At 41.8% G+C, this 13953-nt stretch overlaps 1 protein-coding gene across 8 annotated transcripts in view; it reads left to right on the plus strand.

Annotated features, from left to right (window-relative positions):
* The window catches only part of LOC115085546 (RING finger protein 151-like), a 70819-nt gene that overhangs the window by 28325 nt on the left and 28541 nt on the right, over positions 1 to 13953 (plus strand). For 4 of the 8 annotated variants that reach the window (XM_029591704.1, XM_029591706.1, XM_029591698.1 and 1 more), the window contains exon 2: positions 13255 to 13482. In XM_029591704.1, the coding sequence (XP_029447564.1) occupies positions 13277 to 13482 (206 nt within the window). In that variant the 5' untranslated portion in view covers positions 13255 to 13276. Of the gene's footprint in view, positions 1 to 5015; positions 5115 to 13254; positions 13483 to 13953 lie in introns of those variants that run through there. The other 4 variants (XM_029591701.1, XM_029591703.1, XM_029591705.1 and 1 more) reach the window with 3 other exon arrangements.

The following is a 13953-nucleotide window of genomic DNA, read 5'->3' on the forward strand; positions in this document are numbered from 1 at the left end:
GCCATACTGAATTAGATCTAAAGTAGCTCCTTCTTTCTTAGGTTCCTGAATCAATTGTTCCATGAAGCAGTCGTCTATTCCATCCAGGAACTTTACTTCTCTAGCATGTCCTGATGTTATATTTACCCAGTCAATATTTGGGTAATTGAAATCTCCCATTGTTACTGCACTGCCAAATTAGTTAGCTTCCCTAATTTCTCTTAGCATTTCATAGTCCGTCTCATATGTTTTGACAGGTAGATGGTAGTATACTCCTATCACTATACTCTTACCCAATACACATGGGTTTTCAACCCATAAAGATTCTATTTTGCATATAGTCTCTCTTTAATCTCTATCCTGATGAATTCTATGCCCACCTTGGAGGACAACAGGAAGATCAAGATGTTCTGCTCCATGGATCTGAGCAACTTTGGATTAGTTCCAGTTATTTTTGTGCTAGATTGGAGTGTTGGTCTACTCTGTGCATCCCCACTGAATTCCTCTTATTGCCAGGTCTGTCCAGAAGGTCCCACAGAACAAGATGAGGGTAATCTTCATAGTACCAGCCTAGCCACAGCAAGTTTGGTATCCATATATTCTACAGGAGATATCTCAGACCCTTTTCACTTTACCACATAGCAGAATGGCAGGCTCTGCCTTCTGGATCTATAATCATGATCCTTTATAGCTTGGATATTGAACAGGCAGAGATCTCCTTACTCCTTCCTGAGGAGATGGATGATGTTATTTCAGCTAGAAATCCTTCAACCAGAAGATCTAATAGTTTCAAGTCGAAGAGGTTTTCAACATGGTGCGGAACTAGCCAGCTGGATCCCTTCTCCTGTAGTCCAAGGGACTTGCTTCAATATCTATTTTTTCTCTTGTCCTCAGGCCTCGGCACTTCTTCATCTCACCAGTTTATCTCAGCTCCATAGTGGCGTATCACCAGCAGGTGGAAGGGGTTCTCATCTATCTACAGCCGTTATCAAAGTTCATGAGAGGTTTATGGCATTCCAAGCCCCTCTAGTCAGTAAACTTCCAATACTTTAGGACCTCAGCATAGCCCTTACCCAACTCATGAAAATATTCCTTCAAACCTCTGAAGTAAGTGGTTTTGAAGTTTCTTACCTGGAAAATGTTTCTTGTAACTGTCACTTTGGCTTGAAGAGTAAGTGAATTGCAGATTCTGGTTTCCTACTCGCTATACCTTCAGTTTTTTCACAACAGGGTGGTTTTGCATACTTGCCCTAAATTCCTTCCAAAAATAGAGTCCGCTTTCCACATCACCAAATTATCGTGCCCCCAGTTTTCTTTCCAAGACCACATGTACACAAAAGAGAACAAGCTATCCCTTTTTTGAATTATAAGAAAACCCTGGAGTATTTCCTGAAGATGACGCAACTTCACTGTCAAGCTTCTCAACTGCTCAAACCTTTGATCCTAATAAATTAGGAAGGGAAGTTGCCAAACAACTTTGTCTAATTGGCTAGCGGATTGTATAGCACATTATTATGTGATGACTGGTTTACAGATTGCAGACTCTCAAAGTTCATCAAGTGAGAGCCATGACAACTTCAGTGGCTCATCTCAGAGCCACTTCCTTTGAAGACATATGCAAAACTGCTACTTGGTTGTCCATATCTTCATGTCTCATTACTATCTAAATAGCATGTCCCAAGGAAACAGTAATTTTGGACAAGTAATTTTGTGCAGCCTGCTCACCAAATAGTCCATGCTCCATCTAGTGGATCCAGGTTTTCTTTTAATTAATTTCCCCGCAATGCAACCCTCGGCTTTGAACTCTCCATGTGATATGGCTTATTCATGACAACTTGTCCGTGGAGAAAGCATGTCTGCTTACCTGTAAACAGGGTTCTCGGTAGACAGCAGGATGAATCAGCCATACTTAATACCCTCCCACCTTTCTGGAAAGTTGACTACCTCGCTAAAGCTGAAGCTCTGGAACAGATTGAAGGGTTCACAAATCAGTACGTAATGTGAGAACTCCCACGTGTGCTCAGTAAGACTTTTACTGAACTCTGAGAGCTGGATCCATGTTGGTACTGTCGGATGATGTTACCCATGCATAATGGCTAATTCATTTGGCTGTCTGTGGAGAAACCTATGTACAGCTAAACAAGCTTGCTTTATCCATAGATAGTCTCACCCCACTCCCAAACTACACACTGCATATTTTGGTCAAAGTTCCACGTCTTCCATTATGGTAAATTTTAAAAGTTCTGTACTTCATTTACTCATCCAAAGCAGCACTCATTAAGTTGAAGCCTGGTATCTCTCAACCAATCAGTTATTACCTCTAAGCAACCATTTAACTCATTAACTTCATTAATTTCATCATTCAGAAGCATGTGTAACTGAATGTTATAAGCAAAAAATTATATATAATGCTAAATTGTTTAATCTCACTCAGTGGTCATAAGTAAGTATTAAAAAGTAGGGACTATATTGATCCTTGTAAAGCCCCATGGCAGTTACTGCCATGATGAGGAACGAGCAACCTTAAATTAAATATATAGCATTCTGTTAGATTACAATGGTCCAAACCAATCTAAAACAGTCTTTGATACATGTTACTTAAAAGAATCTCATGATCCAGTACATAAGAACATCAAATGCCATCTGATTTAGTAGTAATAGTGAATCATTCCTTCTATCAGCATGCATATGTATTTCATTCACAGTAGATAATAGGATATTTTCCATCCCATGACCTGCTCTAAATCTGGACTAGTGAACATCTAGGGTATTTGACTTATCCAAAATGTTTTCAGCTGAGAAAAAACTGCATAGTGAAGTTAAGCGAGAATGTCATATTGGATACAGGCCTGCAGTTCTCTACTAGGCCTGGGTTTAAAGAAACCTTTTTGAGATGAGATTGAATTACTACCTATTTCAGCAAATCTGGAAGAATACTACTTTCTAAAGACCTGTTTATAATCAGCATTAGCCAGTTGCTCAATCCTGAAGTGGACTGTTTCACAACCCACAGTGGGGCTGGATCAAAAAAACACCGGAAATAGACTTTACTTTCTCATATTAAAACTGTCTCTTTCATCCTAACTTTCCCAAACTTTCTAAACTGGGGTAAGCAACTCCTATCCTCGAATGCCACAAGATGGTTGGATTTTCAAGAGATCCACATCTATTATTCCTGATATGTATCTGCATACACTGCCTCCACTGCATGCAGATGTATGTCATTGTGGATATCCTGGAAACCTGACCGGTTTGTGGTACTCTAGGACCAGAGTTGCCTACACCTGTGAATACTCAGAAATAATGGCAAGACACACAACATTTGTAATATAATAGATATAGCAGCTATGTGTATAACACCCATTGGGGCCGATGCAATACAGTGTGCTCAGCTGAGCGCACTGTATAACCCGCAGTTGGACGCGGGTTGCATAGGCGCTAATTAATCCCCTTATGCATCCAAAGCGGAGTGAATCCAATAGCGTTCATCACATTTAACGATCAGAAATTAACACCTGCCTGGAGCAGGCGTTAATAGCTGAGCGCTCTTAAAACTAGTACAGAAAAGCAGAAAAAACTGCTTTTCTGTACTGCCTCCTACTTAATATTGTTGCGAGGAAAAACAAAACAAAGTTTTAAAAAATCTCCCCCCCACCGGCAGTCAGGTGCAGGAAACGAACGCTCAACTGACAAGCATCCGTTTCCTAAACCCCCTGGCTGTGTGGTGTTTAGGAAAACAGACGCCGTTAAACTCTGCGTCTGTTTTCCTAACCGGCGAACAGCTGACGCTATTCGGGTTCTCGTTTAGCAAGGAGGCGCTAAGGGCACGCAAGCACCTCCTTGCTAATGTGACACCCCCCCCCCCCCCCCTAAATTTAAATATTGCATGGCGCCTTCAAGGGGCGGAGGGCGCCTGGGTTAAGAAAGCGGGCGCTGCTTTCTGCGCATATTTATTGCATCGGCCCCATTGAATGTTCAAAAACAATGCCAGGAAATGTAACCTCCCAAAGCTAGCATGAATGCAGTAGCTGTTAGTGCAACATCTACAGATGGTGTAAAAATATTTCTGAAATAACATGAGATGGGCTAGGGTGCTTTCTGACTAGCTGGAGCTGCCATTTCAGAAGCCTGCTTTAGAAACAGCACCGGGGAGGGTAGGGCCAGAAAAGGGACCAGACTGGCAGTTGAGGAGAACCAGAAAGAGGCTGGAGGAGAATGATGAGCGCATCCTGTGCCACAGCCATTGTGAGTGTTTCAAGAAAAAGGATTGGTCTCTAGGAGAAATGAATGCTTCCAGACCTGTGTGGAGAGAGAAGTTGGCAGTTAAAGCCAGTCTGTCAGGAAGGCTCCGGTGGGTGGTTGTTTATTTTGAGAGGTGATTTGCCAGTTGTGGACCTAATTACAGGGTTGGGCACCAGCCCAAATGTTTAGGAACCAAGGAACAAACAATGATTTATAACTGCTTTTAAAAAAATGTTTTGTTTTTCTTTTTAACTTTTTTTTTTGTCTTAGCTTTATTTGCATGGCCTCTCCCCTGCAGCGAGAGAAGCCTGTTAAGGGCTCCTCTCCTACCCGGACCTGGCTAACATTGGCAGTTCCTCCTCTGCATGGGCCTGGAAATCGTTGCTGGACACCAAATTTTAGGCATCCGGTATTTCTCCAGCCTTGACGATTGGTACTACTGCTCACAAAATTCAAACGTGCTAATTCAATCTGTTTTTTACTGAGGGGAAAAAAAAATCCTTAAGTACCACAAACAAAGAGAGGCTATTTAGATATATTTAATTTGTATCTGTTTGAGTGTGCGTGCAGTGACCATTATTATAATACAAACAGACATAGTTGCTTGTTTCACCATGCTTTGGGTCTGCAAGGTCACAGTTTGGTAACAGCTGGGTAAAGGCACTAAAATGCCATTTCTGTGCTTTTCAAGGCTGAGAACTGCACTCTGTTTACTCAACTACTGGCTGGTTGAGCACTGATGAGCTGTCTCTTAGGAGACACAACAGCTCTGGAAGGTACATAAAGCACTGGTGAGAGAACCAACTGCTGGCAGGCATCCGACTTGAACTTTTGATACCTCTTATGTAGAAACACATTTAACAAGTTGCTCCTGTCCGCTGCAGGAATAAAAGGTAAAATGTAACCAAAAAAATGTGTTTAGAAAATGAACAAGCAGCAGTTGCACTGAAAAATCCTAGAAATTTGAGCGTTTCCTTTTTTTGTTTTATTTTGATGGGTAGTTTTACAGCATTTTAACTTGGGATTGATTACAAGAAGAAAACTTGTTGTATGGGCAAAGCATATGTTGTGCAGCTGATCCATTTCAGTCAGCTGCTGGTCTTGCGTGAAAATCTGTAGGTGCAAAAGCATACATAGAATTAACATTGTGTAGTAATGGGTGGCTCTAACTCCCAGCTGAGTTATGTGATCTGCATGTAAGTGTTCTGTTTAATATTAAACATTTTTTTTTCAAGGTGACTAATGTGGTTAGGAGTAAAAAAGAATCCTTGCAGGGCAGGGTGGAAAGGAAAAGAAAACCATCTGTGAGGAGGAGGAGTCATTCCTTCTGCTAATATTTTCCTGGATCCTGCATTGCTTTTATAGAACATCATTTCTGTTCCCATCTCAGAGCAGATACCGTAGCCCAGATCATTACAATTGTAACTTTCAAAGGCATTCCCACAGATGAACCCAGTGCTTTACCCTTGGAAATAGCTTTACTGCGGGTAAATTTATTCGCATTTGTCCTGTATACGCATAAGTTTACCTGGGCTTGAGCGGAGGAGGAGGGGCAGAGTTGAAGAGGGGTTTGGATTTACATGCATACTTCTGAATATGTGCCTGAATTTTCTCAAAAATTTCCTGTGGACAAATTAGCAGATGTCATTGTGTACGAGTAGTTTTGGTGGGCTAATTTTCAAAGTGAACATATGCATGTAGGTTTTCTTTGAAATGTGGTATAACTTAAGCATATTTTTCCAACTTTCTTATACGGGCTGATATTAAATTACCCCCAAAAGGACAGAAGGAGGCTTTAGCCTGTTAACATAATCTGTTTGCCAGCTACCTGTACTGATGTGCTGCTTGAGCCACAGAGCTAAGATATCTAGAATTCAGCCCTTGGTATCTGGGCTCCCTATACAGAAAAATCAGAGGACTCCCCCTTTCTGTCCAAGATAAAGAAAAACACATCATCTTTGGAGAGAGGACTGGTTTCAGAGGACTAGGAAAAGTCAGATGTCATACTTCTTTGCAGCAGGGAGGGGGTTCTCAAACTTTGGTGGATGAATGAATAGAAAGGAACAGTTAGTGAAATATCTTGGGTCCAGCAGGTTGTGGGATGCAAGCAGCATGGTTTTATCAGAGGGAGATTGTTAAACACATGTAATCAGTTTCTTTGATTTGTTGACCAGAGAATTAGATCATGTACAGACACTGGCTCTGTGGTATACTTGAATTTCAGCACAGCTGTCCCACATAGTATTCATTAATAAACTGAGCAGCCTAGGTGTGGGCTCCATGGTAGTTAACTGGATCAGAAATTAGTTGAGTGACAGAAAACAGAGGGTAAGAGCAAGTGTTTTCCGTAAATAGCAGGATGAATTAGCCATGATCTGTGGGTTGACGCCATCTGTTGGCCACTGTTGGAAACAGGATGCTGGGCTTGATGGACCCTTGGTCTGACCCAGTATGGCATTTTCTTATCTAGTGGCAATGAACGGACTTTTCTCTCATAGCTAGTAGAGCTTTTAACTCTACTGAGCATGTGTAGAAATTCCCATGTATCCGTTGCCCTGTTGTCTCCTCAGTTGGTATCAAAGCTGAAGAAGGAATCTAATCTGATCTTCAGGGAGGAAGGAGTTTCACTCAGGGCTAATGTATTCTGCAATCTATGGAAAACACTGTTTATGATAAGCAAACTTGCACTTTTCCATAGATAAGCAGTCTGAATTAGCCATGATCTCTGGGGAGTCCCAAGCTGAGGGTTGCCAAAAAGATTATATACGAGAGGTTCGAGCCATTTTATTTCTTCCCTCTTCCCTCTGTTTCTCTTTTTTTTTTCCCAGCTCTGGTCCCTTCTCAGTTGGAAAGCAGAATAGCGTGGAAGAACTTGAGACAGTACTGCTTGTCCTATGGTACTATTTGACAACGCTTGCTTGTCAAGACAGTAGTGGGATGTGAATGTATATTCAGATGACCATGCCGCCTTGTAGATGTCTTCAAGTGGTACATTTTGTAGATTGACTACCAAGGCTGCCATTGCTCGAATTTGGTGAGCCTTTACTTGGCCATGGAGTTGCAACTATGCAGAGTCATAGCAGTGAGAAATGCAACTAACTAGCCAATTAGACATGGTACGCTTAGTTGCTGCTGAGCCCAAGCGATTGGAATCATAGAAGAAGAAGAGCTCTGTCGTTTGAGGGATTTTGTCTTCCTCTTATAGTTTACTAGTGCTAGTTTGTAATTCAGAGTGTTCTTTCAGCTGCATTACTGTTTCCCAAAGTTTCTCACTGAGTAGGTTATCACCAAGGCATGGCAAATCTGCTAACTTCTCATGAACATTATCCCAAATGGAGCTCGCATGGAGCCAAGCTAATCCATCCTCCTAGCACAAATGGATGCCACCAATGTTCTTGCCAGAGGATCGAAGGATTCAAAGTTCGCTCGCAAAAGGTGATGAACCGCCTCGTCGAGATCTGAAAGTGGCGGTAGTGTGAAGGCGTTACTCGCCTCATCCCTGACGAATGGTTTTAAATTCTGCATGCAGTTATGGATACATTAAACTATGTAAAATTCATGGTGCACAATGCGGGCCACTGGCATGGACCCTGGAAGACTTTTTTTCCCCAAAAAGTCCAATGACCAGCTATCCTTCACCGGCGGCTTGGAGGAATGTAACCTTGTTTTCTTGTCCCTTTTTAGTGCCGACTCCACCACAACTGATAGGTGTGGCAGTTGAACTACTCCATGGCCCGGTCACTTTTCAATGAAGATTTTTAAGTCTAGCCTTTTGGCCACCGATGTAAGGGAAATGGGAGTCTCCCACATCTTCATTTGGACCATATGCAAAAGCGAATGTGTCGGAAGAGCTACAAGCTTGGAAGGGACTTCCAAGATATGGAGGATGTTCATAACATCAACTCTCTGGTCCAACTCCTGACATATGTAGACCCCTAGGGATTTCCCCATCTTTTTTACAAAGTTGGAATACGGCAGATCTTCCGGGGGGAGGTGTGATCTGGAGACGTTGACGACAGGTTTGAAGGGATTTTTGTTGAACTTCCTTTTGACTCCTTACTGAGTGTCCCACCAATGAAGGCTATAGAGATGTTGGAGATGAGAAAGTAGACAATGCTGGGAGGGTGGTCAATGAAGAGTACTTGGTCCCTGGGACCTCTGATGGGGTCTCTGCTCCAGTCAAGGATGTATCCTGTGGCAAGAAAGGTGGTGCTCCCGGCTTAACCTCGGAAGGAGGACACTGAGATATGGAAGGTAGAGGTGTGGGTATAGGTGGAAAAGTGCCATAACCTGGTGCGAACGTCATGAAGAATGATATGACTATGTCTGAGTTGCTCCAATGAAGTTTGGGGTTTTTGAGTGGGAGACTGTGGCTCAGGGTCTTCCTCTGGTACCAGTAGTGGTTCTGATTGCAAAGATGAGAGCTTTGTAGAAGACAGCAGGACAATAGAGCACCTTGATCCAGTCCCTCAAAATAAAGTCCCTGGGGCACCAGATGACTAATAGGCATTGTACGGATTGGAGGTAGATATCGAAATGATGGCATTAGATATACCATGGTGTGGTACAGCACTGGTAGAGCTGCAGCCAGGAAATGGTGAAGTTGACTGAACAGTGATTGGTTCCCTCCTTGGTGAGTGACTAGGCAAGCAAAAGGGCTTGGGGCACTCTGGGCTTCACCTATGGGTTTTATGCGTAGAAAAGTGTGTCTAGAGAGTCGGAGAGGTTGAATGATGCCCCGGTGTGCTCAGTGGAGTTTTGTGTGTCTATGGTTTCAGATGCCTTGAGTCTGTTCACTTCAGTTGCTCCAATGCATCCCACATAGAATGCATCAAGGCCCTTGGGGTTTCTGATGCACTTTTGTTTACGCTGGAACTGTTGAAGCACGTTGTCGATGCAGAGGGCTTCGAGTATGTCAGTGGAGCTGAAGCAGTCTGCTTCAGGCACTTTTCTTGTGTCAGTTTTCTCAAGGTGTGCGTCTGCTTCTCAGACACTCCTTGGCCACTCAAAGCTCTGTGTTTTTCAGACGCCAAAGGTTTTGAGTGTATCATCTTTTTCGGGGCGTGAGTCAACTGTGCTCCCTTTAGTTTTTTTGAAGCCTGGGTGTCTCCCCTGTCCTGTTTCCATTTATGTTGGGATTCAGGATGTCTAGGTTGTGTCACAGGTGAAGAGCTAATGTTCAATGCGCTACTTGGGCCTGATGCAGTTCCTCGATTTTTATCTGCTCTTTTTCTTTGAGCTTGTGGGGACATTTTGATGCAGGCTGGGCTTGTCATGATCAAATCCTAGGCATCGTCAACACACCTTGTGGGTGTCTCTTTCATGGACATAAGCCTTCTGCAGGGACAAGCCTTGAAGCTGCTTACCAGCTTTTTGGACTGCAACATTTTTTAAGAAAAACGTTTGTTTCGTCTTTTTTTTTTTTTTGTCTTGAGATGGCACTAAAAAATGCCATTTAGGGGTTGCAGAAGCAGCAAACAAGAAATCTGCAATAGGAAAAAAAATGTTGGAAAACACCATGAAGTGAAAATATGAGGGGGGAGAGAGAGAAATCTGTCTGTGCTCCCACCCAAACAAAAAAAAGACTGAGGAGACTGCAAAGCAACTCCTGCCTATGCTCAGTAGAGCTAAAAGCTTTCCTAATTATGAGAGAGAAGTCCTTTTATTGCCACTAGATGGCATCAACACGGACATCATGGCTAATTCAGACTGCTTTTTGACAGAAAAGGGTGCACCCTGAGGAAAATAGGGTGATTAGTGAAATACCTCAGGAATCTGTTGCACGTCCATTTCTGTTCAATATCTTTGCAAATATTGCAGAGAGGTTAGTAGGAAAAGTTCATATTTTTGCAGAGGACACTAGGATCTGCAACAGAGTCAACGCCCTTGAAGGATCAGAATGAGAAACTAGCTAACAAAGCTCAAGTAGTAATCTAGTGCTTTCTAACTAAGTTTCAGTGCTAAAAAGGTGCCAAATTTTGCATTTGGCCTGCATAAAGTGCATTCAGAAAGTATTCAGATCCCTTCACTTTTTCCACATTTTGTTATGTTAACCTTATTCTAAAATAAATATGTATTTCTTTCCCTGCTCAGTGCACACAAAATCACCTTAATGACAAAGCAAAACAGGTTTGTAGAAATTTGTGCAAATTAATTAAAAAACAAATCTGAAATATTACATTTACATAAGTATTCAGACCCTTTGCTATGACACTCAAAGTTGAGCTAAGATGCATTCTGTTTTTATTGATCCTCTTTAAGATTTTTTTCCAACTTGATTGGAGTCCACCTGTGGTAAATTCAGTTGATTGGACATGATTTGGAAAGGCACACACCTCTATATAAGGTCCCACAATTGACAGTGCATGTCAGAGCAAAATCAAAGCCATGAAGTCAAAGGAATTGTGTGTCGAGGCACAGATCTAGGGAAGGTTATAAAAAAAAAAATTACTACAGCATTGAAGGTCCCGAAGAATAGAGGCCGCCATCTTTCTTAAATGGAAGAAGTTCAGAACCACCAGGACTCTTCCTGGAGCTGGCCACCCGCCCAAATTGAGCAATTGGGGAACAAGGGCCTTGGTCAGGGAAGTGGCCAAGAACCTGATGGTCACTCTGACAGAGTTCCACTGTAGAGATGGGAGAACCTTCCGGAACAACAACCATCTCTGCTGCATTCTACCAATCAGGCCTTTATGATAGAGTGGCCAGATGGAAGCCACTCCTCAATAAAAGGCACATGATAGCCCACTTGGAGTTTGCCAAAAGGCACTTAAAGGACTCTCAGAGCATGAGAAACCAGATTCTCTCTGGTCTGATGAAACCAAGATTGAACTTTTTGGCCTGAATGCCAAGCATCAAGTCTGGAGGAAACCAGGCACTGCTTATCACCTAACAAATACCATCCCTACAATGAAGCATGGTGGTGGCAGCATCATGCTGCAGGAATTGGGAAACTAGTAGGATCAAGGGAAATATGAATGGAGCAAAGTACATAGAAATCCTTGATTAAAAACCTGCTCCAGAGCACTCTGGACTTTAGACTGGGTGACGAGTCACCTTCCAACAGGACAACGACCCTAAGCACACAGCCAAGACAATGCATGTAGAAGTGGCTTCAGGACAAGACTGTGAATGACCTTGAGTGGCCAAGAATATAAAAGAGACATTTATAGTAACTGTTACATGTGTGTATTAAATCAATTTACAGCAATTCCCTAAAAGTATCAGCCGTACTTTAGAAATCTCATTAAATACATTTTATAAAAAAAAATGTTAAAAACCTTGTTCAACAAATACACACACGTATGACACAATAAAAGTGTATCCACATACAGCAAAACCTCAACATATATACAGTGTAAAAAATTACTAACTACTTAGAATATAAAATACATCACTGTAATACATTTATCAAACATATCAAAATAGTTTTGACAATTATACCTGATTATTTCATATACCACAAACCGGTGAATCTTAATCACTATACTATAGTATGGAATAAATATTAAATATATATCATCTTGAACCCATCCAAATTAATTTCGTATGAAGATCAAACTCCAGTGTTGACTTGGAATACTGCTTTAATCATATTTTATCTGTAGACTGATTCAGTTAAATTCATATGATAGTCAAACTGTGGTAATGATTTAAAGTCCCAGGCTGGTTATATCTAATATGATGCCCCAACAAAAGATCCCTATTTCACCCCCCCCCCCCCTCCCGCAGGCTTCATCAGGAGGACTACTTCTCCAAACAAATACTGAAAAATAAATAAACTGGATCACTACACCTCAACAAGTAATAAATCTCAAATGTAACCAGAAATTCAAGAAAATCAATACCTTTTACATATGACGGCATAATGAATTTATCGCCCACCATTTGGATACATTATATATCTGTTTGCCAAGATTACCCATATAGAATCCATAAAGACTCTTCCTGCAAAACAATAAGATTGCCACAACTTTAAAAAGTTAAAAAAAAAAAAGAGGGAAAACCACCAAACTTCATGTGCTTGAATGGCCTAGCCAGAGCCCGGACTTTGAATTCGATCAAACATCTCTGGAGAGACCTGAAAATAGCTGTGCATCAACGCTCCCCATCCAACCTGACAGAGCTTGAGAGAATCTGCAGAGAAGAATGGGAGAAAAATCCCCAAATCCAGGTGTGCCAACATTGTAGCGTCATGCCCAAGAAGACTTGGGGCTGTGTAATCGCTGCTAAAGGTGCCTCACAGAGTGAAGGGTCTGAATGTTTATGTAAATGTAATATTTCAGGGAGGGGGAGGGGGTCAGGTTTGTTTGTTTGTTTTTTAATTAATTTGCACAAATCTCTTCAAACCTGATTTTGCTTTGTCATTATGGGGGTATTGTGTGTAGATTGAGGAGGGAAGAATGAATACTTTCTGAATGCACTATAAATCCCCTGGAGTAGTTCTGGCAGGGGATAAGAGATTGATTTGTACCAAGCAGAGAGAGACCTCAGAGTAATCATATCTGATGATCCCGAGGTAGCAAAGAGAGGAGTAATAAGGCAGTGGTCAGAGACAGAGGAATGCTAGGGTGTATAAGGAGAGTCCATACTAGTAGAAGAAGGGAGGTGGTTATTTTTGGGGGCAGGGGTTACTGTTGATGAGTTAAGAAAATAGGAATTAAATCCTCTTACAATTTGAGAGAAGCTTTTATTGTTTGACAATCATTCACCCCCAATAAGGTCTTTTCAGTTGCTGGTCCTGTATTGTGGAATTCAGTTCAAGAAAAAGGCCATTACTGATCATTTAGGAAAAACCTAAAAATCTTGCTGTTTTCTCAGGAGTTTGGTCATGTTTGATATGTTGCTCATGTGTTTCCAGCTGATTAGATAATTTTATTCTTAATTTTTAGGATTTGTCTGTGGTTATTTGTTTTGTCTTTATATTATGTGTGTGTTCTCATAATCCACTTTGAACATTGTTTGGAGTATGCAATATACATTTTTTTTTTTTAATAAAATGAATGATTTACTAGTGCTGTTTTTCATTTCTAGCAGGTGGAAAGCAAGTTGGAGAATGGGTTATGATATTGAACGTTTTGTGGGCTACGTTAATGATGGCCTGTTGTGCTGCATCTGCCGCGACGTGTTGGAAGATCCTTTGCAGGCTCCCTGTGAGCACGCTTACTGTGCCTCCTGCATACATGGATGGCTCGTTCACCATCACAACTGTCCCGAGGACAGGCAGGCCCTAGATATAGCCATGCTCCGACCTCTCTACAGGCAAGTAGTCATGATAATTTAATTGTATCAGTTCTTGTCTAGGTGAAGTCTGAATGTGTTTTATGGCTTTTCTGCTTCTGAGTGGTGCATGCAGTTGCCACTAGTTTGGATGATGTGGCAAGCCCATTCCTCATGATTGGAATGCGTCAAAGCTTTCAGAGCAGAGGAGAATTGATGTTAATACTCCATTATTCGGTGGGAAAGTAATGATACATGGAGGCTGCAACAAACACCATGAGCATCTGATGAGAAAACATCTTGGGGGGGGGGGGGGGGGGGGGGGGAGTAATAGTAACGTGGCCATTGGACAAGTTATCTGGCTAAAGTTAGATACCTTGTCCTGGATATTCAGCTTCAAAAGAGATCAGGTGTTAGGTGGCACTGTTTGAAAACAAATATGCTGCATATGGTCCTCCCATCCCAATTCCAAGACCACATTCTCCCAAAGAATATTTTTTAAAAAATCCCTTG

This window comes from Rhinatrema bivittatum, chromosome 2, assembly GCF_901001135.1.
Source record: "Rhinatrema bivittatum chromosome 2, aRhiBiv1.1, whole genome shotgun sequence".
Classification (NCBI taxonomy): domain Eukaryota; kingdom Metazoa; phylum Chordata; class Amphibia; order Gymnophiona; family Rhinatrematidae; genus Rhinatrema; species Rhinatrema bivittatum.